General features: G+C 50.0%; 1 protein-coding gene across 1 annotated transcript; it reads right to left on the bottom strand.

Moving 5' to 3' along the window:
- Nucleotides 1-21,687, bottom strand: EIF4EBP1 (eukaryotic translation initiation factor 4E binding protein 1). Its single transcript, XM_084879765.1, has 3 exons — nt 21,422-21,687; nt 3,339-3,518; nt 1-447 (listed from the first exon to the last, which is right to left on the bottom strand). The coding sequence occupies exons 1-3, from the start codon at nt 21,564-21,566 to the stop codon at nt 416-418; spliced, it is 357 nt and encodes a 118-aa protein (XP_084735891.1). The 5' UTR covers nt 21,567-21,687; the 3' UTR covers nt 1-415.
- Nucleotides 21,688-23,984: the final 2,297 nt, after the last annotated feature.

Raw genomic sequence — 23,984 nt, 5'->3', positions numbered from 1 at the left:
TTTTGGCCCAAGGGCAAAGGTGGCTTTTATTTCCTCTGCGGAGGAAGTAGGAGAGGGGGACTTCCCCAAGCACACCAACGTAAGGAAGGGGAGTGTGCCCTCAGAGGAAGAGAGCCGGTTGGTCATTCAGAAGGGCTCCTCCAAGTCCACTTCCTGGCCCAGGCTGTGGGGTGTGTGTGCTCTTGAGAGTCACTCCCCTTGGGGTGCCAGCTCTTGCACGAATGGAGGCACAAAGAGGTATCTGCTGGTGTTCACCAAAAGGAAGGGGGGACTGGTGCCCTGACTGAGGGAGCAGAGGACTGGGGTGGTCGGCCCCACACCCAGTGCTGCCCAGGATGGTAACTGGCGGTGTGACTCTTCTCCGGAGAAGGGCCAGAGAGACTCGGAGGCAATCCTCGATCTGGTGGCTGGTCCTTTAAATGTCCATCTCAAACTGTGACTCTTCACCTGGTGAGAGAAAGGACGGAGGGCCAGATGAGCAATGGGGACTGTTAGAACTGACATTTGCTTTATTTATTTTTTTAAAACATATTTTTATTGGTTTCAGAGAGGTAGGGAGAGGGAGAGAGAGACAGAAACATCAATGATGAGAGAGAATCATTGTTCATCTGCCTTTTGCATGCCTCCTACTGGGGATTGAGCCTGCAACCCGGGCATATGTCCTCGACAGGAATTGAGCCCGGGACCCTTCAGTCTGCAGGCCGACGCTCTATCCACTTGGCCAAACCAGCTAGGACTATTTTTATTTTTTTTAAAATATATTTTTATTGATTTCAGAGAGGAAAGGAAAGGGAGGGAGGGAGATAGAAACATCAATGATGAGAGAGAATCACAAATCAATTGGCTGCCTCCTGCACACCACCACTGGGGATCAAGCCTGCAACTCAGGCACAGCCTGACTGGGAATCGAACCGTGACCTCCTGGTTCCTAAGTCGACGCTCAACCACTAGAACTGACATTTTAGAAGCCAGGGAGATGTGTTATCTTTTCATTCTGGTGTTCCCACAAGAAGAGCAGAGGCCAGATTTAGATGCCAAGGAGAACGGAGGGAAGGCAGGACTACACTGGGTATTCCTGGAAACATCGATCTGAAGGTGCCTTATCCAGCTGTGCTCGCTTCCTCAACCCCAAAAGCACAGAGGCCAGGTCTCCCACAAGAGAGGTGATAGTCCTGGATTTTGTATATTTTTTATTATTTTTTTGTAAGAATGAATGATTACGTGTGAATTGACATAATATAATTTCATAGAAAAAAGTCCTTAATTATCCCATAGAGCTTTTTGGAGCATGTGTCCCAACTTCTAGTTAAGAAAATGATCCCAGCCGAAACCGGTTTGGCTCAATGGATAGAGCGTCAGCCTGCGGACTGAAAGGTCCCAGGTTTGATTCCGGTCAAGGGCATGTACCTTGGTTGTGGGCACATCCCCAGTGGGGGGTGTGCAAGAGGCAGCTGATCGATGATTCTCTCTCATCGATGTTTCTAACTCTCTATCCCTCTCTGTAACAAATCAATAAAATATATTAAAAAAGCAAAACAAAAAAACAACCCACCACCATTCTCCAGCATTGAATTCTGCTTCCTGGCAATTGGGGACAGTTAAAAAAAAAAAGAAAGAAAGAAAGAAAGAAAAAGATCCCAAAACCTACTCAGCATACTCTGATTGCCCATGGAATAAACTGACCCTGCAATAATTCAGCCACTCACCGCCCTCACTCCCGTTTCCACTAAAACTGCCAAGGCATTCATGCTGCAGGTTTTCTTTTGAATGGAACTGCCTCATTCAGCATCTCCTGGGCAAGGCCCAAGGTTTTCTAGCCCCACAGAGAAACCACTGGCCTCTTCTTCTGGTTATATTAACACAAATATGTGGGTCCAAGACCAGGAGCCTTGGCTTCTTACATCCAGTTCAGCAAAATGAAAAATGGTGTCCCTTCCTTACCATCACACCCGTCAACTGTGAGAAACTACTAGGTTATTATTGTGGGTAAAGTTGTTGCCGGGGCACCACTGGGCCAACCCTGCATTTGTTATGGCCAGAGCAGTTCTAGAAACTGGGAAGTGGGGACCAGGGACAGCCTTCAGATAGTGACTTAACAATTTCAGGAGTGCCCCAGCTTGCATGGCTCAGTGGTTTAGCTTCGACCTATGAACCAGGAGGTCAAGGTTCAATTCCTGATCAGAGCACATGCCCAGGTTGTGGGCTCAATCCCCAGTGTGGGGTGTGCAGGAGGCAGCCGATCAGTGATTCTCTCTCATTACTGATGTTTCTATCTCTCCCTCTCCCTTCCTCTCTGAAATTAATAAAAATATTTTTTAGAAACATTTCAGGAGTCTTTGATTGGAAGCAAAAAGGGTAGAAGGCACCGTGCCAACAGCCATGTGAATCTGTTCATCCTTCTCTCCATCCTTTGACACACCGCAGGAAACCCCGCTACCCAGTGCCGTCCTTATTGCTCTGTGTCTCCTCCCACCCTTCCACGGCTCTCCAAGCCTGAAAGGCAAGGCAACTGTCTTGGGCTGTGGGGTTCCCAAGGTAACTATGATTCATGGCCTGCAGGCTCCTGGGAGATGGATTCTGTTGCTGTCAGCAGAGCCAGCCCAGCCCGAGGTCTCAGCTGCTTCCTGTCTGGCCTGGTGTCCTGCCTTCCGGGTGAAGGGCCAGCGAGTTCCAGGCTGACTCGGTTTGTCTGCAAGTGCTTACACTGCAGCCTCCCACAGTGGAGAGCTCAGACATGCTGATGAGCCAGTCACAGTGCCACAAAGATTACATTCTCACGCTCCTCTGCCCGGGGGCCTGTTCTGATTATGTGGGGGGAAGGAAGGAGGGATAAGAAGGGCTTAGAGACCCCATGGCAAACCTGCAAATAACTGGTTGCATTTCTACTATTCATCAAGAATCCACTAATGGATGACACCCTGACATAAGGCATCCTGGAGGTCATGTACACCATGTCTTTGAAAAGTTGTCTCCTGCACATGAATATCGTGGATGTGTTTCTAGGGTTGTGGATACAAGGTACAGCTTTAGGAACAATTATATAAAGAGGCACACTTAGGAAAGTTGCTATGTGGGGCCTCTTCCATCTCAATCTCCCCACTTAGATTACCTGGTCAGGCCAAATCATCTTTTCTGTGGCTCTTGGGCCCCTTTTACGGGGAAAGTTCTCCCCACCATTCCCCCAATCCTCCCCCCCCTCCCCCCCTTTGGACTCTGACTGCTCCACAGGTGAGACAGTCACCATCAGTCCCTCCCTGGAACTCCCCCTAGTGGCTAGGACTCTCAGGCCACATACATTCCCACCCCAAAGAAGACCCTGGCCCAGCCCGGCCACTCACCGCCTGCTGGCTTATCTTCAGGGCTGTTCTGCAGGTGGTTCTGGCTGGCTTCAGTGGGGGGCTCGTCACTTATGGGGCTAGTGACCCCCGGAATGGTTGGCAGGTCCCGTGGGGGTGTTTTGGTCACAGGTGAATTCCGGCACTCCATCAGGAACTTCCGGTCATAGATGATCCTGGTACCTGGAAGGGAACAGGGACACTGGTAGAGCCACTTTGAACCCCCTGCCTGCTGATTTTTCCACATCTCTGAGGCGTGGCGCAGCACAGGCAGCAGGTTTTCCTGTAAAAGCCTGGCCCGTAGCCCTGGCTGGTTGGTCGAGTGGCATCCTGTGTACCGAAGGGATGGTGGTTTGATTACGGCCAGGGCATGTGCATGGGTTGTGGGCTTGATCCCCAATAGGGGTGTGCAGGAGGCAGCTGACTGATGTTTCTCACTCTCTCTTCCTCTCTAAAAATAAATTAAAAAAAACCAAAAAGCATATATATATATATATATATATATATATATATATATATATATATATATATATATGGCCGAAACCGGTTTGGCTCAGTGGATGGAGCGTTGGCTTGTGGACTGAAAGGTCCCAGGTTCGATTCCGGTTTAGGGGCATGTGCCTTGGTTGCGGGCACATCCCCAGCGGGGGGTGTGCAAGAGGCAGCTGATTGATGATTCTCTCTCATTGATGTTTCTAACTATCCCTTTCCCTTCCTCTCTGTAAAAAATCAATAAAATATACTAAACACACACACACACACACACACACACACACACACAAAGACAGCCGAAACCAGTTTGGCTCAGTGGATAGAGCATTGGCCTGTGGACTGAAAGGTCCCAGGTTCGATTCCAGTCAAGATGTTTCTCTCTCATCGATGTTTCTAACTCTCTATCCCTCTCCCTTCCTCTCTGTGAAAAAAAAAAAAAAAAATATATATATATATATATATATATATATATATATATATATATAAAGACAGACCTATAAAAGGTAGAATGAGATTTACTCAGGTGCCTAGGACTCTGCTGCCACCAAATTGCCCTGCTTCCCCATTACTCTGATGAAGAAGGGCCCCACTGGCCACCAGACTGCATCCCGTCTCCGCTCAGAGCACGGCACACCCTGTGCTCGCTCCTGGAAGCCCACCAATCCACTGACCTAACTGGAGCTCAGCATTACCACTTGGACAATCATGTCCCACAGGGGAAAAGGTATGTTTTTTACTCACTTTTCCATCCCATCCTTCCAGGATCCTCCTGGGGTATCCAGAATCTTTCACTCCCGTTTACAAATGTGTGGACAAAAAAACTAAGTCATTCCCCAACTAGTAAAAATGAGAACATCCCTGCCTGGGCTCTGTGGAGAGGAGTGACTCAGAGGCTCCACGGGCCCCCCAAAGGGTCTCTGGTTACGTCCATCTCCCCGTGCCACCCTGCTCTGTTCCTGGCACTGGCTTATCCGTTGCTCTGAGGCGTCACTGCACTTCAAGGTTTGTTAGATGGTCGGAATTCCATTCGTTTTCTTTTTGTTCTCCTGTCACAAGTGTCACCCCGGGGTGGGGACCAAAGTCTTACAGAATTAGTCACTATCCTAAAACAACACATAGACCCTGCTGTGATACTTAAAAGAGGGTGTTTTCTAAAGTACAGGACTCAGGGTCCTCATGGGAGACCCAGCTGATCCATCCAATGACAGTGAACAGTGAGCGGCTATTCCTGATCACCTCTGAGGTAATGTAACAGCTCACCAACATTTGCCAATTGCTCCCCTTTCAACCGAAAGCAGGCCTCGGGTTCAAAGCCTTCCGCAGGCAGGGGAATCCAGCTAGAATTTAAAACTGTCTTCTTGTCCTTTTATAGTTACTTTCTATTAATGGCAAGGGAATCTGGCTTTCCATATATAGTGGTGGTATCAAATTTCCTTTTATACATAACAGGATATAATTTACTACGAGGTGGAGCAAAAGCAAGCTTACAGTTGTTTGTATGGAAAACGATACAATAATTAATAAAAAATAATACATGAATGAACTGTTTCACGCACTCACAACTGTACACCTACTTTTGCCAAATCCTCATTGTGCTAATAAAATCCATAAACTAAGTGATGGCAGAGGCATCTAAGACACCCACCACAGGGGCATTTTAGCTGCGGAGGGTAAACAGTGGTGCCCAGAACGCCTGCTGACAAGGCACCGAGTGGGGAGGGAGAGAGAGACCACAGAGCCACCTCTGATTCGTTGGGAAGGGTGAGGACCGGAAGCTACAAATCAATGTGGTGGAAATGTTTCCTACAAAGCTCTTGGGCTTGTTAAGCCTTTTTCCTTCCATCCCTTAATGGGATTCACCACGACACAGCTTTGGTTAACAGTGATTTTCTGGTCGAAACCGGTTTGGCTCAGTAGATAAGAGCATCAGTCTGTGGACTGAAAGGTCCCAGGTTCGATTCTGGTCAAGGGCATGTACCTTGGTTGCAGGCACATCCCCGGTAGGGGGTATGCAGGAGGTAGCTGGTCGATGTTTCTCTCTCATTGATGTTTCTAGCTTTCTATCCCTCCCCCTTCCTCTGGGTAAAAAAAAAAAAAAAAAAAAAAAATCAATAACAAAACTAGTGATCTTCTGAAAACTCCCCTACACCTCCCAGAGATGAGGAAAACTTAACACACACACCACAGCTCCATATTGTCAAAAACAGGAACTCTTGGCTGGAAGGTTGCTGTGGCCTCCTGGTGCTGGGGACTTGGCCTGCCTTTAGGGGCAGGAAGTGGACACCAGGGAGATGCTAAGGTCCCTGCGAGGCGCTGAGCGGCAGTGCTGGAGGGTGCTGTCAGGTGAAGTCTGCTGGGGAGTGTGGCTATTACACCAGGCGGTCTCCACACAACCCGCTTTAGCCAAGGGCCTACTTCCTCTCTCCATATTTGGGAAAAGGACCCAACTCCACTAGATTCCTACAAATAAGAGTTTTGGAGGATCTAATAGGCTTCAGGATGGCAGAGCCCAGCAGTTTTCCTGCGGCTCCTCTCAAAAGTCATGTAAAACACCAAGAAACAGAAGCACAGGCTCCAACTCGGATGCAAGTGAGGCTCAAACTGTTCCCAAATCACAATATAGAAAGAGGGAAGGTGAATAAAGGAATGGTTCTAACAGAGAGGGAAAAGGTGACACCTAAATGCAGGGGTGGGGGTTATAACGTGAAGTGAAGCCCAGGGGGGTTCAGGGATTAGAAGGGGATGGGGGCTGGTAACACACAGGGCAGCCATGCCCTCCTCACCCCAGGAGGGAGGGGAAGTTAAGTTAAAGCTGACTTTCTGAATGCTGAGCCTCAAATCCCCTCCCCTGCTTCAGGATAATAAGTAAAGATAACAGATCTGGAGAGGAGTTCCCCAGGAGGAAAATCCTCAGCTAGCCACCAGTCTGCAGAAAGCTCAAGAGGCTTCCAGTCAGCTCTTGAGCATTTTACTCTTTTTTTTTAATTTAATAAATCTTTATTGCTCAGATTATTACAATTGTTTCTCCTCCCCCTACCCCCATAGCTCCCTTCTACCTGGTTCTCAACCCCACCCTCTGCCCTTACCTCCCCCATTGTTCATTTTACTCTTAAATATAAAGGTCCCTGTGAGGCACTGAGCGGCAGTGCTGGAGGGTGCTGTCAGGTGAAGTCTTCGCCAAATGCCTCCACACATTTCTGACAAAAAACTTACAACATTGAAAGAAGGATCTGGATAAATTAATAGGAGGAAACAATAAAGGAAGCAGAAGATTTTAAAGAACAGAAAGACAAAAAGATGAATAGGCAAAAAGATAAATTCAAGATTCAATACTGGATAACAGGAAGTCAGGAAAGAGAAGAAATTAATAAAAGGAATTTACTTAAATAGAAAAAAAAAGGATTTTCCTGAATTAAAAGAGCAGTTTCCTGAATTTCCTGAATGAAATGCCCATTGAGTATCCAGTACAATTAATTAAAAACACTAATTTACTGTTTATCGTGATACTTAACAATACCAAGGATAAAGCGAAAATCCTAAAATTTTGCCAGAAGGGGAAAAAAACAACAGGTGCAAACAAGGACTGAGAAAAAGAATGGCACAAACAATTTTAATGGCAACACTGGAAGCTTGCCATTGTGTCAAGCTTGAGGGAAAATTCATTTTGACTGAGTTTTATATCCAGCCAACAACTAATCAAATAAAGTAGAATAGAGATATTTTCAGAAAGTGATAGGAGGATGTATTCTTCCAAAATTAGAGAAGGAGGCTTCAGGGAATCCTATGTCCATAGCTGTGCGGCAGATTTAGAGAAGCCAAACTGAATTCGTTTGAAAAGAAGGGGGAAAAAATGGACTCATAAAATGAGAAGTGTGACTGTGTGTGTAAAGCCATAATAAGAGGTGCTAGAGCCCTAGCTGGTTCGGCTCAGTGGATAGAGCGTTGGCCTGCAGACTGAAAGGTCCCTGGTTTGATTCCCAGTCAAGGGCACATGCCTGGGTTTTAGGCTCAATCCCCAGTAGGGGGCGTGCAGGAGGCAGCCGATCAATGATTCTCATCATTGATGTTTCTATCTCTCTCTCCCTCCCCCTTTCTCTCTGTAATCAATAAAAAATATATTTTTAAAAAGAGGCACTAGAGGATATGGGAAGATTTACTGAATGAAAACTAAGCATATTTTTATTTATTTCAAAGATGAAGGGAGAAAGAAAGAGAGAAACATCAATGATGAGAGACAATTATTAATCAGCTGCCTCCTGCACACCTCACACTGGGGATTGAACCCACAACTTGGGCATGTGCCCTGACCGGGAATCGAATTTTGACCTTCTGGATTCATAGGTCAACGCTCAACCACTGAGCCATGCCAGCCAAGCAAAACTAAGCACATTTTTAAATGAAGCAATTTTTTTTAAGTTGTAAAAAATAGAAACTCCATACTTGGCTCATGGAGTCATAGCAATAAAAATTATGAATATGTGTTTTTAAAATTTTGTGACATAATTATATTGGAAGAATGGGAGGAGAGAAAGGGTGGTGTATACATGCTAATAAATTATCGTCTATCAAAAAAGCAAGTCAATTGATGAAAGAACTGAAAAATATTTTTTTCTTTAAAAATATATTTTATTGATTTTTTACAGAGAGGAAGGGAGAGGGATAGAGTGCTAGAAACATCGATGAGAGAGAATATCGACCAGCTGCCTCTTGCACACCCCCTACTGGGGATGTGCCCACAACCAAGGTACATGCCCTTGACTGGAATCAAACCTGGGACCTTTCAGTCTGCAGACCCACGCTCTATCCACTGAGCTCAACCGGTTTGTGAAAAATGTTGTTAGTTGTTTCTGAAGGGTGAGATGGGGGTGGGAGAGGCAAGAGGTTGCTGTTTTGTTAGAAGCCTTTTAGCACTTTTGAGTTTTAACTATTTACAAATATTAAGTATTTACATACAGTAAGTTTAAAATACTTTTATTATGAAAAAATTAAGCATATACAAAAGAAGACAGAATAATCCTACATAATAAAAGCCTAATATGCAAATTGTCCCCCCAACAGGGAGTTCCACCAGTGGGTGGGGCCGGCAGCAAGGGGTGAGAGCGGGAGGGGTAAGATCCCTCAGCCATCAGCTACTAGGGATCCTACCCATGCACAAACTTTGTGCACTGGGCCTCTAGTATAATTACACACACACACACACACACACAAACAAACAAAAACACACATACAAAAAAACCAAAACAAAAACCCAACACAAACAACTGAACATTTTACATTGAGTATTTTTAAAAAATACAAAATTCTAATAAGGATACAAGGACAACAGACAAGTAAGGATATAGGTTCTGAATTTCCTTTTCTAGTAAATCAAGTTAAAACTTTTTTGGTTAGTCCTGGCCAGTTCGGCTTGGTGGTTAGAGTGACGGCCCTCGGACTCTTGGGGTTTGATTCCCAGTCCAAGGCACATACCTGGGTTGCAGGCTTGATTTCTGGTTGGGGTGCACGCGGGAGGCAACCAATTGATATCTCTCTCTCCTCCCCCTCCTTACTCTCTCCACTCTCTCTAAAGAAATCAATTGAAAATATATCCTCCAGTGAGGATTAAAATAGGTAGACTCCCCCCAAAAGCCTGGGGGGCGGGGGAGGCTTCTGCAGAGCTGGAGAAGTGGCATGGTGAGCTCACCCTCTTGCACCTCTCTATGCTGGTGTATTCCTGGCCCCTGTGCACGCTAGACTTGACCCCCACACCCTGTATTCAAGGATGGGGACTATGTAACCCTCACCTACACATTATCAATCTTTGTTTAATCCTATGTCCCAAAAGTAGGAGTGCATTTATTACCCACAGAAGCCCTCTGTACCCTGCTAGTCGCTAGGGATACAAGTAAGTTAGCTCTAGTATTATTGACCTCAGACACCCGTAATTTAGTCAGAGAAAGATTATAAACAAATGAATACAGTCAACTGTGAAGTCTAAAAACAGAGGTGAGTATGTGGACCACAAAGGGAGAGGGGAGAGATCTACCCTGTGTGTGTCAGTGGGGACAGAGATACCAAGTCCCCATCAGCCCTGTCTTCCAGCTTCCAGGCAGCCTGAGCCAGAGAAACATCCATGTCACCCCAAAAAACCCACAATTCTGCACTGCCCCAAAGTGAGGGGGTTGTAGGGGAGGTGGCCAGGGGATAACCTAGACTGGAGAGACTGGAGGTGCAGAGCAGGGGAACCCAGAACCGTGTCCCCCAGCAGGGCAGGAGGGCAGAGTGGATTCCCCACCTTTCAAAGCATGTTTCAGATCCGTGTAGCGGGGATCCTCTTGTGGATGGGGTTCGAGGGAGGGCAGAGTTCAAGGTTTGGTCTTGAACTGCCTGAAGAGAAGAACTGAGGCTATTTTCTAGCTGAAAGGCTTTTAAAATGAATCCCTGTACAAGCCTGTGTGGGGGAAATACAAGTTCAGTGGCTGCAGGAGTTCCCTGACCTGTGGAGAGAGGGAGTGGGGGCAACATCTCAGGATGAATACTTGCTGCTCTTCCTACAGCCTGGTGGTTAGAAACCCAGCTCTCCTATGTGCTAGCTCTCACCACTCCGGGCAAGTTATTACTCAATCTCTTGGTGCCTCCATTTCTTCTTCTGTAGAATGGGGATGATGATGATGAGAGTGCCAACTTCAGGGGGTTATGGTGTGGATTAGAACAGTGGCAGACACAAACCCCCTAACACGTGAAATATGTCAAATAAAATGGTGAACTATGTCACCCGAAGCCATACAGGTCATAATAGCTAGGGCAGTGGTCGGCAAACCGCGGCTCGCAAGCCACATGCGGCCCTTTGGCCCCTTGAGTTTTTAGCAAAGGCCAGCTTAGGAGCACGCTAATTAAGTTAATAATAATGTACCTACCTATATAGTTTCCATTTAAAAAATTTGGCTCTCTAAAGAAATTTCAATGGTTGTACTGTTGATATTTGACTCTGTTGACTAATGAGTTTGCTGACCACTGGCCTAGATATTATGACCTGTATGGCTTCAGGTGATGTATTTCACCATTTATTTGGTCCCATGCACACCAGGAACCAATGGACAGTCAAAACTGGGACAAATCAAGGGAGAGGAAAACAATCCTGGGAAGAGACCTGTGGGGAGGGGAAGGCTTCCTCCATCCTTTAAAAAAAAAAAAAAAAAAAGATTTAGCCGAGACCAATTTGGCTCAATGGATAGAGCGTCAGCTTGGGGACTGAAGGGTCCCGGGTTCGATTCTGGTCAAGGGCATGTACCTTGGTTGCGGGCATATCCCCAGTAGGGGGTGTGCAAGAGGCAGCTGATCGATGTCTCTCTCTCATCAATGTTTCTAGCTTTCTATCCCTCTCTCTTCCTCTCTGTAAAAAATCAATAAAATATATTTTTTTAAAAATCAGTCAAAAACTATATAAAATTTAATAAATCTTTATTGTTCAGATTATTTCAATTGCCCCCCCCCCCCAGATAGCTCCCCTCTACCTGGTTCCCACCCTACCCTCTGCCCTTACTTGCCCCCTATGGTCCACATCCATAGGTGTATGATTTTTGTCCAGTCTTTTCCTGTGCACCCCACACAGACACCCCTTTCCCCCTGAGAATTATCAATCCCCTCACATTCTATGCCCCTGATTCTACTCCATCCACTCTGGGCCCACAGAGACATGCCTCGGGAACCACCGCTGGCTCTGGCATGTTTGGTAGCCAGTGTCTTTTGGGACTTTCAACTCCAGATGTGCACCACATACAAGAAGGGCATGTTTTCCAAGACATTCTTGCTGGTGAGGACAGTTTGCTTGAAGGTATATAGTGACTTAGGACCCCCCCCCCCCAGGGTCTGGTTTCCTCACCTGTAAACAAGGGCTGTGGACTAGGCTCACGGAGCTATTTTTAAAGCACGCACCCCGAGCCAGGCTTTCTCGGTAATCTCTAGGGTCTGTTCCAGCTCTGCTACGCTGCCATGTATTTTTAGGACCTCCTCGTTGGCAGGTGCTTAAAGTGGCACAAACAGCATGAGGCCTGGAGGCAGCGGTTCTGTGCACCAGCCCCTTGACCCCGAGGGCAGACTCATTCCTCAGCTCTGAGAGGAGGTGACTAACAAAATCCACAGCTCGCAGGAGCGCCCTGAAGATGAAGTAAGGTAATGAATGTCTTGACTCCTTGGAGAACAAACCATTTGTGAGAATAAACCACACCACTGCTGTGGAAAGAAAATCAGCGAGAGGAGAGCGCACACACACACACACACACACACACACACAGACACACACACACACACACACACACACACGCACACGCACACGCACACACGCAGGCCAGAAGCTGTGTGGCGGCCAAGGAGCATTTCCTGACGGCCCCTGAGGCCAGTACAGTATTGCATACACGAATGCTAAGCTTTTCAGGTGAGGTGACCACAGCTACCACCCCCAGTCATCGCCGCCTGCCTGTGAGCCAGACCCTGCACTCACAGCCTGCCGTGCTGGGTCTCAGCGTCCCCCAGAGAGGGAGATACATTCCCCTCCACCCACAGGCAGGAAACTGAGACTTAGAAAGGTTCCCCCCACCCCACCCCGTCAGTCACCCAGACATCCAGAGGCAGGCCTCGCCTGTCTTATCTCCAGCCCTAGACACAAACCTGTTTAAAGTCAGCAAGGCAGTCGTCAGTCGCACTGGCAACTGAAAAAACTACATGGGTCTTCAGACTTTTTATTTCTTCGGAGTGTTTGGCCAGAACAGGATGTTCCCTGAGACAGACCTGCCTTCATTCCTCCTCCATCTCCCCACAGCACCCGCACGGGTTCCAAGGGCTGCTGGATGCGACGCCTGTAAACTGAGACCAGCTCATCCCTCACTTCCCCCTGGGCCTCCCCTGGCAGGAGCATTCTTCCCCCGAGCAGGACATGAGGCCCGGCAGAAGCACAAGAATGGAATTCCTAGAACTGCTGTTCCCATTCCAGGGAAAGGGAGAGCATTTCACAACAGGGTCAGGGGAGGTTTGAATGCCTGTGCTCAGAAGCCAGCCAGCCAGCCAGCAGCCCGAGGACAAAGTAATCCGGGCAGTTTTACATCCAGCTCTCACCAGCTCTGGATCAGCCTGGAGGCCAGGGCACAGCCGAGCCAGGGTCTACCAGGGGTCGCCCACCACCATGACCCCCAGGCAGGAACCCCGAGTGTCTGGGCAGCGTTCCTGGCTGAGCTGTCTGTTTGGCAAGCGGAGCTGACTTGCCAGGGAGAAAGTCATGGTGAGAGAAGCATCGTGTGCTCAGTCCAAGCTCTTCCTTCACCTCTGCCCCCACCAGCTCTGCAAAGAGAACCGAGACCCAGGCGTTTCTCGGGTGCCGGGCACCTCAGGAAGCTCCAAGAACACCAACTAGCGGTGATCATCGAGCGGCAAAGGCCCCTTGGTTAGTCCCTCTCTCCTAAGGAATCCCCTGGGAGGGAAGTAGGGCCAGTTTATTTGAAAATTAAACAGGAAGAACAAGGCTTTTTCAGAGGCTTTCAGAACAAAATAGCTAAAATAATTATTTACTCCCCCAAACACTTCAAAGTGCCGCACAGAGCAGGGTGGAGGGACCCCAGAAATTCATGACTATCAGGGAGAGTGCCCTTCTGAAATGCCTCCATTACACAGAAATGGGAGGGGCCTTGTTTTGTGTGTGAATCGTGTCCCCCCGAATTCACAGGTTGAGGTCCCAACCTCTAGTCCCTCAATGTACTTGGAGATAAGGTCTCTCAAGAGGCCATTCAGTTAAAAGGAAGGCAATGGGGTGGGGCCTTAATTCAACATGCTGGTGTCCTGAGAGAGAGAGAGAGGGAGAGAGAGAGAGAAAGAGAGAGAGAGAGAGAGAGAGAGAGAGAGAGAGAGAGAGAGAGAGAGAGAGAGGGAGGCACCACAGAGGAACAAACCATGGCCACAACCACGACCATGCGAAGCAGCGGTAAGAGAGAGCCTGTCTGCAAGCCAAGGACAGGGGTCTCCGGAGAAACCAACCCTGCCTGCATTTTGATCTTGGACTTCCAGCCTCCAAAACAGTGAGAAAATACATTTCTACTGTTTAAGCTACCCAGTTTGTGGTATTTCGTTATGGCAGCTCTGGCAAAGTAATATAGGCTGGCTTTATTTACCCTTTTACTCTGAGGAGCTTAGAAGAGAAATTCATTTTCTTCTCTCTCTCTCTCTCTCTGTCTCTCTCTCTAAGACAAAAGACCTGGTTCTTAACTTCCGCACTATATGTATCACCAGGAAACCAAAGGGAGTTCAGAACTCGCCTGTACCTCCTGGTATTCTTACTCTCACCCACTTTTAGACTGCTGGGCTCAAAAACTCGACTCCATCCTATGGCCAGAAAATCAAGGATGTTCAAATGGGATGTCCCCAAAGCCCGGCCACTTGAAGGGAAAGAGAAGGTAATGGAGAGTACGGGGAGGCATGACAGGAAGTGGAATGCATTGCCCAGTGGTCTGGCATCATGGCCCCATCTGTATGGTTTGCTTTGTGGAGCTGGACACAAGGCCTTGGAAATGGGGCCTGGGATCGATGACTCAGTGTTTTCTGGAAGGTGTCCTCTGTTCTTAAATCCAGGGCGGATTCACAGGCTTATGATTCTGGTTTGCTTCTACCCCTGGCCTTGGCTCTGCTGGCCAGTTAAGTTCCCTCAGAGACCATTTTTTGAGCTTTGGCTCTTATGGAAAATGGTCTGAAAACATGGGCCCCATAACTCCACCGATCCGTAGTCACACACGTGGCTTCCCTCATTCGAAGGCAGTTATTCCCACCCACCCCCCTTTTTAAAAATATATCTTTATTGCCGAAACCGGTTTGGCTCAGTGGTAGAGCGTCGGTCTGCGGGCTGAAAGGTCCCGGGTTCGATTCCGGTCAAGGGCATGTACCTTGGTTGCGGGCACATCCCCGGTAGGGGGTGTGCAAGAGGCAGCTGGTCGATGTTTCTCTCTCATCGACGTTTCTAGCTCTCTCCCTTCCTCTCTGTAAAATATCAATAAAATATATTTAAAAAATAAAAAAAGAGAAATATTAAAAAAAATATATCTTTATTGATTTCAGAGAGGAAGGGAGAGGGAGAGAGAAAGATAGAAACATCAATGATAATAGAGAATCATTGATTGGCTGTCTCCTGCATGCCCCCTACTGGAGATTTACCCTACAACCCAGGCATATGCCCTTGACTGGGAATCAAACCTGGGACCTTTCAGTCTGCAGGCCGATGCTCTATCCACTGAGCCAAACCAGCTAGGGCTCTAGCACTTCTTATTATGGCTTTACACACACAGACTTCTCAATTTACGAGTCCATTTTTTCCCCTTCTTTTCAAACTAATCCAGTTTGGCATATGCCCTTGGCCAGAATCAAACCAGGGACCCTTCAGTCTGCAGGCTGACGCTCTATCCACTGAGCCAAACTGACGAGGGCTCCCCTCTCTTTGAATCTGGGCTAGCCCTGTGTCTTGCTTTGACCAACAGAATACAGTGTAAGTGATGATATGTGACTTCTAAGCCTGAGCCCTAAGAGACCTTGAAAACTGCCAACTAAATAAGTCAGGTTAGTCTCTTGAAGAAGACACAGAGAGCTCCCAGCCTTGTCTCCAGCAAAGCCCCAGATATGTGGGTAAGGCCATCTTGGACCTTCTAGCCAAGGGCAATCGAGCTGTCAACTGTATGAAGCCAGATGAGAGTGTAGGCAAAATCACCAAGGAAAGCTCAAGGAATGTTGCTGAAGTTACTAGCTTTGTGATGGCTTGTTAGACAGCAATAGCCAAGTGATACGGCCATTCTCATCAACACAAGTTTCTCTGGGCAGCTGGTGATAATCAAGGCCTGATCTCTGGGCCTCTCATGAACGCCCATGGGCACAGACATTGGATTACAAGGCCCCCTTTGAGATGACATCTGCCCATGTCTTTCAGCACCCAAATGCCCTGGGCGATGTCACCTGCTCCTGCCCAATCAGTGATGCTGGTTGCAAACATGTAAATAAGGAGCGTTGATTCCAGCGTCTGAGGCCCCTGGCCCCAAAACTAACTTCTTCAGTGTAAAAAAAGTCACTTCCTTCTACTTTCTGCTCAATAATAACAGAGGAAAGTAATATCAAGAATACTATTATCTGTAACACTGAAATCAGTGGGAAAGTTCAGAAAGTTTCTGCCCATTGGACATTCCAATATAAACAATTATACCCTATAAATGTTATTGTTAAGCCAGCTCAGACCCAGGCCTGGTGGTAAAGAAAGTAGGTTACCCTGATTAATGCTTTATTATTTAAAAATGTTTTTATTGATTTGAGAGAGAGAGGGTGAGGGAGAGAGACACATTGATGTGAGAGAGAAACATTGATCAGTTGCCTCCGGCATATACCCAACCAGGGACCAAAGTGGCAACCTGTGTATGTGCCCTGATCAGGAACTGAACCGGTGCCCCTTTGGTGCACATGACAACACTCAAGCACTGGCCAGGGTCTGAGAATAGTTTCATTCCAGGCCTCTTCTCAACTCTTCACATCCTAAACACCAGACCTGGCACTCACTTGTGGAGACACAGAGATGAGTAAGACAGCTCTGAGAGAGCTCCCGGGCCAACCTAGGGCACAAACACGTAAACAAATACACATGATTCATTTATTATGAATCATAATCGAGAAAAAACACTGGCATGGATTGAGGGAAGACCAGAAAGTAACACATTTTTCATTTGTCTGAGCATGCAAGAATCTATGTGTACAAACGAACCACTTTCATTAAAAACTTTCCTTGGGAAACAATCCATTTTTTCAGTACAATCCCCTTCCTAACTCCTCTTCTGGAAGGACTGATTAAAACCCCCTACGAGAAAATGCCCCACTACCAACGGATAAAGATGGTACCACCCTGCTGGCCCTTTCACCAAATTTGGTAATATAAAACCTTTTGCCGAAACCGGTTTGGCTCAGTGGATAGAGCGTCAGCCTTTGGACTGAAGGGTCCCAGGTTCGATTCCGGTCAGGGGCATGTGCCTTGGTTGCGGGCACATCCCCGGTAGGGGGTGTGTAGGAGGCAGCTGGTCGATGTTTCTCTCTCATTGATGTTTCTAGCTCTCTATCCCTCTTCCCTTCCTCTCTGTAAAAAAAAAAAAAAAATCAATAAAATATATTTAAAAATAAAAAATAAATAAAACCTTTTGTTCTTTCAGGAAAAAGAAAATCACACTCCTCTTACGAACAGTAAGCCCCACCACCTTTGAGGATAATTGGAAAAAAAATATGTAAACCTTTGAATGCAATTACCACCCAACAGCTCCGTCTGCACTGTCAGAATGTGAGGCTTACCAGGGTGACAGCTCTAAGTGGGCATTTCTCACCTGAGTATCATACAAGTTCTACTGGTCACAGGGTTGGGGGGAAGGGGGCTGTCTGTCTAATTGCTTCATTCTACAGATACAACTTGGATGCTTAGAATTCTACTCCAAGTATGTCTTCATCTTCTTCAACTAGAAAGCCAATCCCCTTGAGGTCAGACTAATTTCAATTCTGGATGTGGTAAATGTCTCAAAGACAGGGAGGTTCGTGGGGATTGAAGCGAGTTTGGGATGCTCTACAATCAAGACCCCATCAAAGTCTCTAAGAAGGACATAGTGAGGGATGTTCTAAATGCTTTAAAAGGAAGCTCAGGTCGGTGTGGAGAGAGGCCCATCTTGTGCTGCGGGTGGGAGCGGGCTGGGAGAGGTCAATGGGGGGAAAAGGAGACATGTAATACTTTCAACAATAAAGAATTAAATAAAATAAAAAATTTAATCAATGGAAAAAAATAAATTAAGAAAGAAAAGAGGCTTATTGTATTTCCCTCACTGCCTTAATGTCCAACTACTTTTTAAAAATATATATATTTTATTGTTTTTTTTACAGAGAGGAAGGGAGAGGGATAGAGAGCTAGTAACATCGATGAGAGAGAAACATGGACCAGCTGCCTCCTACACACCCCCCACCGGGGATGTGCCTACAACCAAGGTACATGCCCTTGACCGGAAATGAATCTGGGACCTTTCAGTCTACAGACCGACCCTCTATCCACTGAGCCAAACCGGTTTCGGCAATGTCCAACTACTTTTAACCTGTCCTTAACAGTGAGATGTAGTGTCCTCTGTGTGACTAAGGCCCCGGGACACCGGGACTCCAGCCTCAGTGCCCGGTGACCTCCCCCTCTTCCCGGCACTCTGTTCCATAACCGAACGCTTGGGAGCCGCTCCAAGGTAAGCTTCCTGGGCACACAGTCTGTCTAACCAAACAAGGTGTCATTAACACCTGCAGCCCTACCTGCTGACCTCTGGTGAAGTTTATCCAGGCATAGGGCTTACGTATGACTCCTACCCAAGCAACCCCCTGTCGGCTTTGGGGTCCTATGTCTAACATGGAACTGGGAACATGGAGGGGGATTAGGGAGGGGTGGAACAGAGGAAAGCTTCTGACCCATTCCAAACGTTCTGCTGGTCTGTGGTGCTCCGGAGATTTTCACGACTCCATGGGCTCAAATATTCATAAACCATACTCCCTTCAGCAAATTCCTCTTATGTTCTCCAGACATTTAACTTCAGATCAGTGGCTCAGCTCGTGTGTGTGTGTGTGTGTGTGTGTGTGTGTGTGTGTGTGTATGTATGTTGATAGTGGTGATCAATGACCCTGGAAAGTAAACTGGAGTCACTGGAATGAAGATGGCCACCCCTTTTTCCCCCAGGGACAAACACGGCGGTACCATATTCACCAAGAGTGACTGCGGGTCACTTCCTTCAATAGCTCCTGGCATCTCCTGTGAGTGAGTGCAGGCCCCCACGCAGGCTCTCTCTCCAGACCCTGGTTTAAAGATTGATGCCACACCCGACTTCAAGAAAAGTTTACCTGGATAGAAGCATCATTTTTTTTCTTCCAGACCCCAAGGTGTGAAAAAGTGAGGAAGTCTTGTTTCACTAATTTCTGAGTACAGTAGCCCCCTGTTATGGGACACACACACACACACACACACACACACACATCCCAAGACCTCTAGTGATGCCTGAAACCCCGGACAGTACCAAACCCTAAGTGACGGCCGGGCGGATGGCATGTTCAGCGTGCATATGCTGGACAAAGGGATGATTCCCTACCCGGGGGGCACAGAGAAGGATGCCATAAAATTTCATTGTGATCTGAAAGAGGTGCAATGTAAAACCTACTTTTTTTATTTCTGGAATTTCCCACTAAATCTTTTTGGACCAGGGATCACAGAAACCAAGATAAGTGAAGCCATGGATAAGGAAGGGACGATTGTGTGGCGTTTAAAGCAATCCCCGGGAGCTAATTAGGAATGCAGAATCTCAGACCCTACCCCAGAACCTACAGAATCAGAATCTGCATTTAAATGAGGTCCCAGTAACTCAACTGCCTGCGCCTGGAAGACTGAAAACAGCATGAAACAGAAGGACCCTTTCTCATTAGTTCCAGCTTCTCTGCCCTCTGGCAAAGGGGTTAGGGTAAAGTGTGTTTTGGAGGAAGATTTCACACCGTGGCTAACGGAGGCAGAGGCAAGCAGGCTTCTCCAGTTACTGACTGTGAGCTGTGTCTGCCCCACTGGATACCCCAGACAAGAAAGACTGGTATTTAGGCTCCTGGCCCTGCTGGCTTTTCTGGTTACACTCCGAGGCAGAAGCCTCGTCCTCTCTCTAAAGACCCTCAAAGAAAGGAGGGTTTGCTGTGGCCTGCCAAAAAACACCCATTTCCCAGTCCAAAGCAGAAGCGGAGAGTTCCCTATGAACAGCACTGCTGGGTACTGCTTCCAGTCTGATCTTCCCCCTTCTGGCACTAAAGGGCCTCCTGAGCCTTCAGGCCTGCCTCAGTGTCCACCCTGAGCCGCAGACTCACACCCTCACCCGAGGAAATCCCCCAAACTGTTGGGCGAGGCCCTGAAAGACACATCAGGACCCAGACAAAGCACAGCAGCTTGGACTACAAACATAAGGGCGGGCCGGGAAAGGAATTTGAGTCAAGAGTGGCAGGAAGAGTCCCTGGGAACTTTTCCTGGGGTCATTTTTAAAAATATATATTTTATTGATTTTACACAGAGAGGAATTGAGAGGGATAGAGTTAGAAACGTCAATGAGAGAGAAACATCGACCAGCTGCCTCCTGCACACCCCCCACCGGGGATGTGCCTACAACCAAGGTGCGTGCCCCTGGACCTTTCAGTAGAATAGAAGCATCATTTTTTAGCAGTCCGACGCTCTATCCACTGAGCCAAACCGGTTTCGGCTCCTGGGGTCATTTTTAAAAGGAGAGAGAGCAGCTTTCTCACTCTGCATATGGCTGCTATTTCTTGCTCAGCTTGGGAAAAGTGTAAAATTGGACAATGGACACGTGTTCTTAAGCTTTGGGGCCTCGGTGCCGTGGTCTGTGGAAGAAGGTGGCATCTAAGATGCCCTAACGATTCTAACTTTGCATGTTTTGTATCCAACTGCCCCAGCGCTGGCTGGTGGAGGGACAGCTGCCTGGAAAAATGAGCCTGTGGCCCCGAACGCTGGCAGATGCGGCTGCGCCCCGCCCCCGCCCGCCCGCCCGCACCCTGGTCTCAGCGCCGCCTAGGATCTGTGGCCGTTTTCTAGCAGTTTGGGCAGAAACAGCAGAAAGGGGGTGAAAAGGGGGGTGTAGGAGGAGGAAGGGCAAAAGAGGTGAGGGCAACAGGAGGATGGGAGGGACGTGAGCCACGAGGAGGAGGATTTCATTATGCAAACAAGCGGGCAGGTTTCATCAGCGCCTCCGCGCCGGGGCTCCGGGGCTGGGAGGGAATGCCTGGCTGCGGAGGGCAGCCCAAAGCTGGCACCAGCCCGTGCCAACTCAGCTTCCTCTTCCTCATCCACTCTTAGGGAGGTCACACGGGTCCCCCTCCCCCTCGGAGGGAGGGACGTGTTTGTCTGCACAGCCCTGCCCGCACCCCGGGTCCCTCGGCGGAGCTCCCACACACGTAGGTGGGCAATCTGCCACAGGTGGCGGCGAGGCTGCCGGAGCAGGCGGGCAGCCTCAGCCCCCAACCTCCGGACGCAAAACTGGGGGGACCTCGGGAAGGAAAAAAGAACTCTACATGAGGCATGTATCCCAACAGAGAACCTCCCACCTGCCCCCCCCCCCCCAAAAAAAAACACCCAATCCCCAGGCCAGTCCTCTTCCTTGATCCGTGGGCACCCTGATCCCAACGCCTGCGAACTGCCCCCAGCACCCACAAGGCGCATGCAGCACGCCTCGGCCAGTGGCAATCCTGGCAGCCTGCCTGTCTGATTGGGTGGGGGGCGCGCGGCCATCTCCCGGAAGGAGGGACCTCATGGGGCGGTTTGCAACCCCAAGCTCTGCAGGACGCGCCCGGAGAGCAGCAGAAAACGGGACGCGGCCACCGGCTCGCTCCCCAGGGTCCTCTCCGTGTCCCGCGCTGCGCCCCCCAAACCCCTTCCCCGTGCTTCCCAGCCCCCGCGCCCCTGCGCCGGCTCGCCCGTCCAACGGGCGGTGGTCGACCCCAAGCCCCGCTCGTACCGTCCTCCGCACCCCCAGCCCGCCCGCCCGGACCCCCGAGCCGGCGCCTACCTCCCGGGGTGGTGCTGAAGAGCGTGCCGCCGGGGGTGGTGCTGTAGTCCCCGGGCGGGAGCTGCACGCCGTCGCTGAGGACCACGCGGTGGGTGGCGGGGATGGCCCGGCTCGGGGTCTGGCTGCAGCTGCTGCCCCCGGACATGGTCTTCCTGGAGTGCCAGCAGCCAGAACGTGGCCCTGCCGCCCTGCAGCCGCGATCCGCCCGCCCCAGCCCGGCCCGCCCCCGGCCGTCCCGCCCCCGGCCGTCCCTTCCGCCTCTCTCTCCGCCGCCCCTGGGACTTGTAGTTCCGGCTGCGCCGCCGCCCCTCCTGCCGCCGAGCGGCTCCTGGCAGGTTGTTGCCTCCGCGTCCCAAGCTGGGAGGCCCCCTGTTGACCGTCTCCTGCGCGCACGTGCCCCTTTTTCCCCCGCCCCGTGCGCCCCTGGGTCTGGCCCGGCCACGCTGGCGGGGAGGGGCGTGGAGATGGAGGGGCTTGGGGGGTGGAGGGGCTTGGGGGTGAGACGCATGGGGGGTGCAGAGGCTTGGGGGGTGGAGAGGCTTGGGGGGTGGAGGGGCTTGGGGGTAGAGAAGCTTGGGGTGGGGGTGGAGAGGCTGGCGGGGAGGGGCATGGGGGTGCAGAGGCTTGGGGGGTGCAGAGGCTTGGGGGGGTGGAGAGGCTTGGGGGGTGCAGAGGCTTGGGGGGTGGAGAGGCTTGGGGGGTGGAGAGGCTTGGGGGGTGGAGAGGCTTGGGGGGTGCAGAGGTTTGGGGGGTGCAGAGGCTTGGGGGGGTGGAGAGGCTGGGGGGTGAGAGGCTGGGGGGGTGAGAGGCTGGGGGGGTGCAGAGGCTTGGGGGTGCAGAGGCTTGGGGGTGGGGAGAGGCTTGGGGGGGTGGAGAGGCTTGGGGGGTGCAGAGGCTTGGGGGGTGCAGAGGTTTGGGGGGGTGGAGAGGCTGGGGGGTGAGAGGCTGGGGGGGTGAGAGGCTTGGGGGGTGCAGAGGCTTGGGGGTGCAGAGGCTTGGGGGGTGGGGAGAGGCTTGGGGGGTGCAGAGGTTTGGGGGTGCAGAGGCTTGGGGGGTGGAGAGGCTTGGGGGGTGGGGAGAGGCTGGGGGGTGAGAGGCTGGGGGGTGGGGAGGCTGGCGGGGAGGGGCGTGGGGGTGGAAAGGCTTTGGGGTGGGGAGAGGCTTGGGTGGAGGGGCTGGGGGGGAAGGGCTTAGGGGGTGCAGAGGCTTGGGGGGTGGGGAGAGGCTTGGGGGGGTGGAGAGGCTTGGGGGGTGGAGAGGCTTGCTTGGTTAGGGCCTCGCGGGGTCGGGGGCGTGTCTCCTCGTTCTGCCCGGGGTGTGTGTGTGTGTCTCCTAGGCGCCCCGCGCCTTTCTGGGAAGACTTGCACGAGGCTTTCAGACCGGATGTTCCCTTCACCCATCCTGGTTTCGTGCTTCAGTTCCCCAGATGAGAATGTCGGGGTTGACTGGTCATGCCCCCTCCTTGGTTTATGGAGCATTCACGGGGTGACAGGCGCCGAAGAAATGGCCAAGAATGCTCGCTCCCAGGCACCGGGAGAAGGACACGTGAACAAACCACCCAGCCAGCTGGGCGCTTGGCTAAGCCCACGAGGTGGACGAGGCGGAGCGGGGTGGGATTGGACTGGAGGCTGGGGGAGGTGGGGATAAGAGTTCATCATAGAGGGTTCCTTGTAGCTCTCTGAGTTGGGTCCAAAGCCCCGCAGGCTGCCTGACCTTTAGTAGGCGCTCCTTGAGTGAAGGAATGTATCTTCCAGGAGATCCCTAAGTGGAGAGAGAAAAATGCGCGGAGGAGGGAAAAGCCTGTTGGGTGAGAGAACAGTTTCTGCCCTTGTGGCCGCAACGTGGAAAGAAAAAGGAGGGAAGAGAACAGTTTAAAAGGAAATTTGGGGCTGGATTGTGAAGGTTCTTTTTCAGTTTTGCCAGGGTGTTCAGAATTTGTCCTGTGAAGGCTTGTAATATCAGAGATCTTTTAAGCTGGGGAGTGTTAGGTTGAGGCAGGGGAAGCCCAGAGCCCATGCAAGCATGTGCAAGGTAGATGCTGACAAAGATAGCTGGCGCCTTCTTAGACCCCTGGCCCAGGCAGGAATTCCACACGTCTCCTGCCCTTCACCCTCCCCTCACCAAACAGCTGTATAAAAGAAGTACCTATGCCGCTTTTTTGGCGAGAACTTCCCTGGCCCACCCTCGGACCAGCGAGTTTCGCTCCCAGGAGCTCAAGATTAAAACTTACCCCCTTGCCGAAACCGGTTTGGCTCAGTGGATAGAGATTCGGACTGAAAGGTCCCAGGTTCGATTTCGGTCAAGGGCATGTACCTTGGTTGCAGGCACATCCCCCTTGAGGGGTGTGCAGGAGGCAGCTGGTGGATATTTCTCTCTCATGGATGTTTCTAGCTCTCTATCCCTCTCACTTCCTCTCTGTGAAAAATCAATAAAAATATATATTTTAAAAATAAATAAATAAATAAAAACCTACCCCCTTTTTAATCGCCTGGACTCTGTGTCTTGCTTCTGTGTCGCAAACCTCTCAGCTGGTGTCTTACAGGGAGCGACATGATTTAGTGTT

The sequence above is a fragment of the Pipistrellus hanaki genome (assembly GCF_964339955.1).
Source record: "Pipistrellus hanaki genome assembly, chromosome: 3".
Lineage (NCBI taxonomy): Eukaryota > Metazoa > Chordata > Mammalia > Chiroptera > Vespertilionidae > Pipistrellus > Pipistrellus hanaki.
This window is presented reverse-complemented; position numbering and strand designations above follow the sequence as displayed.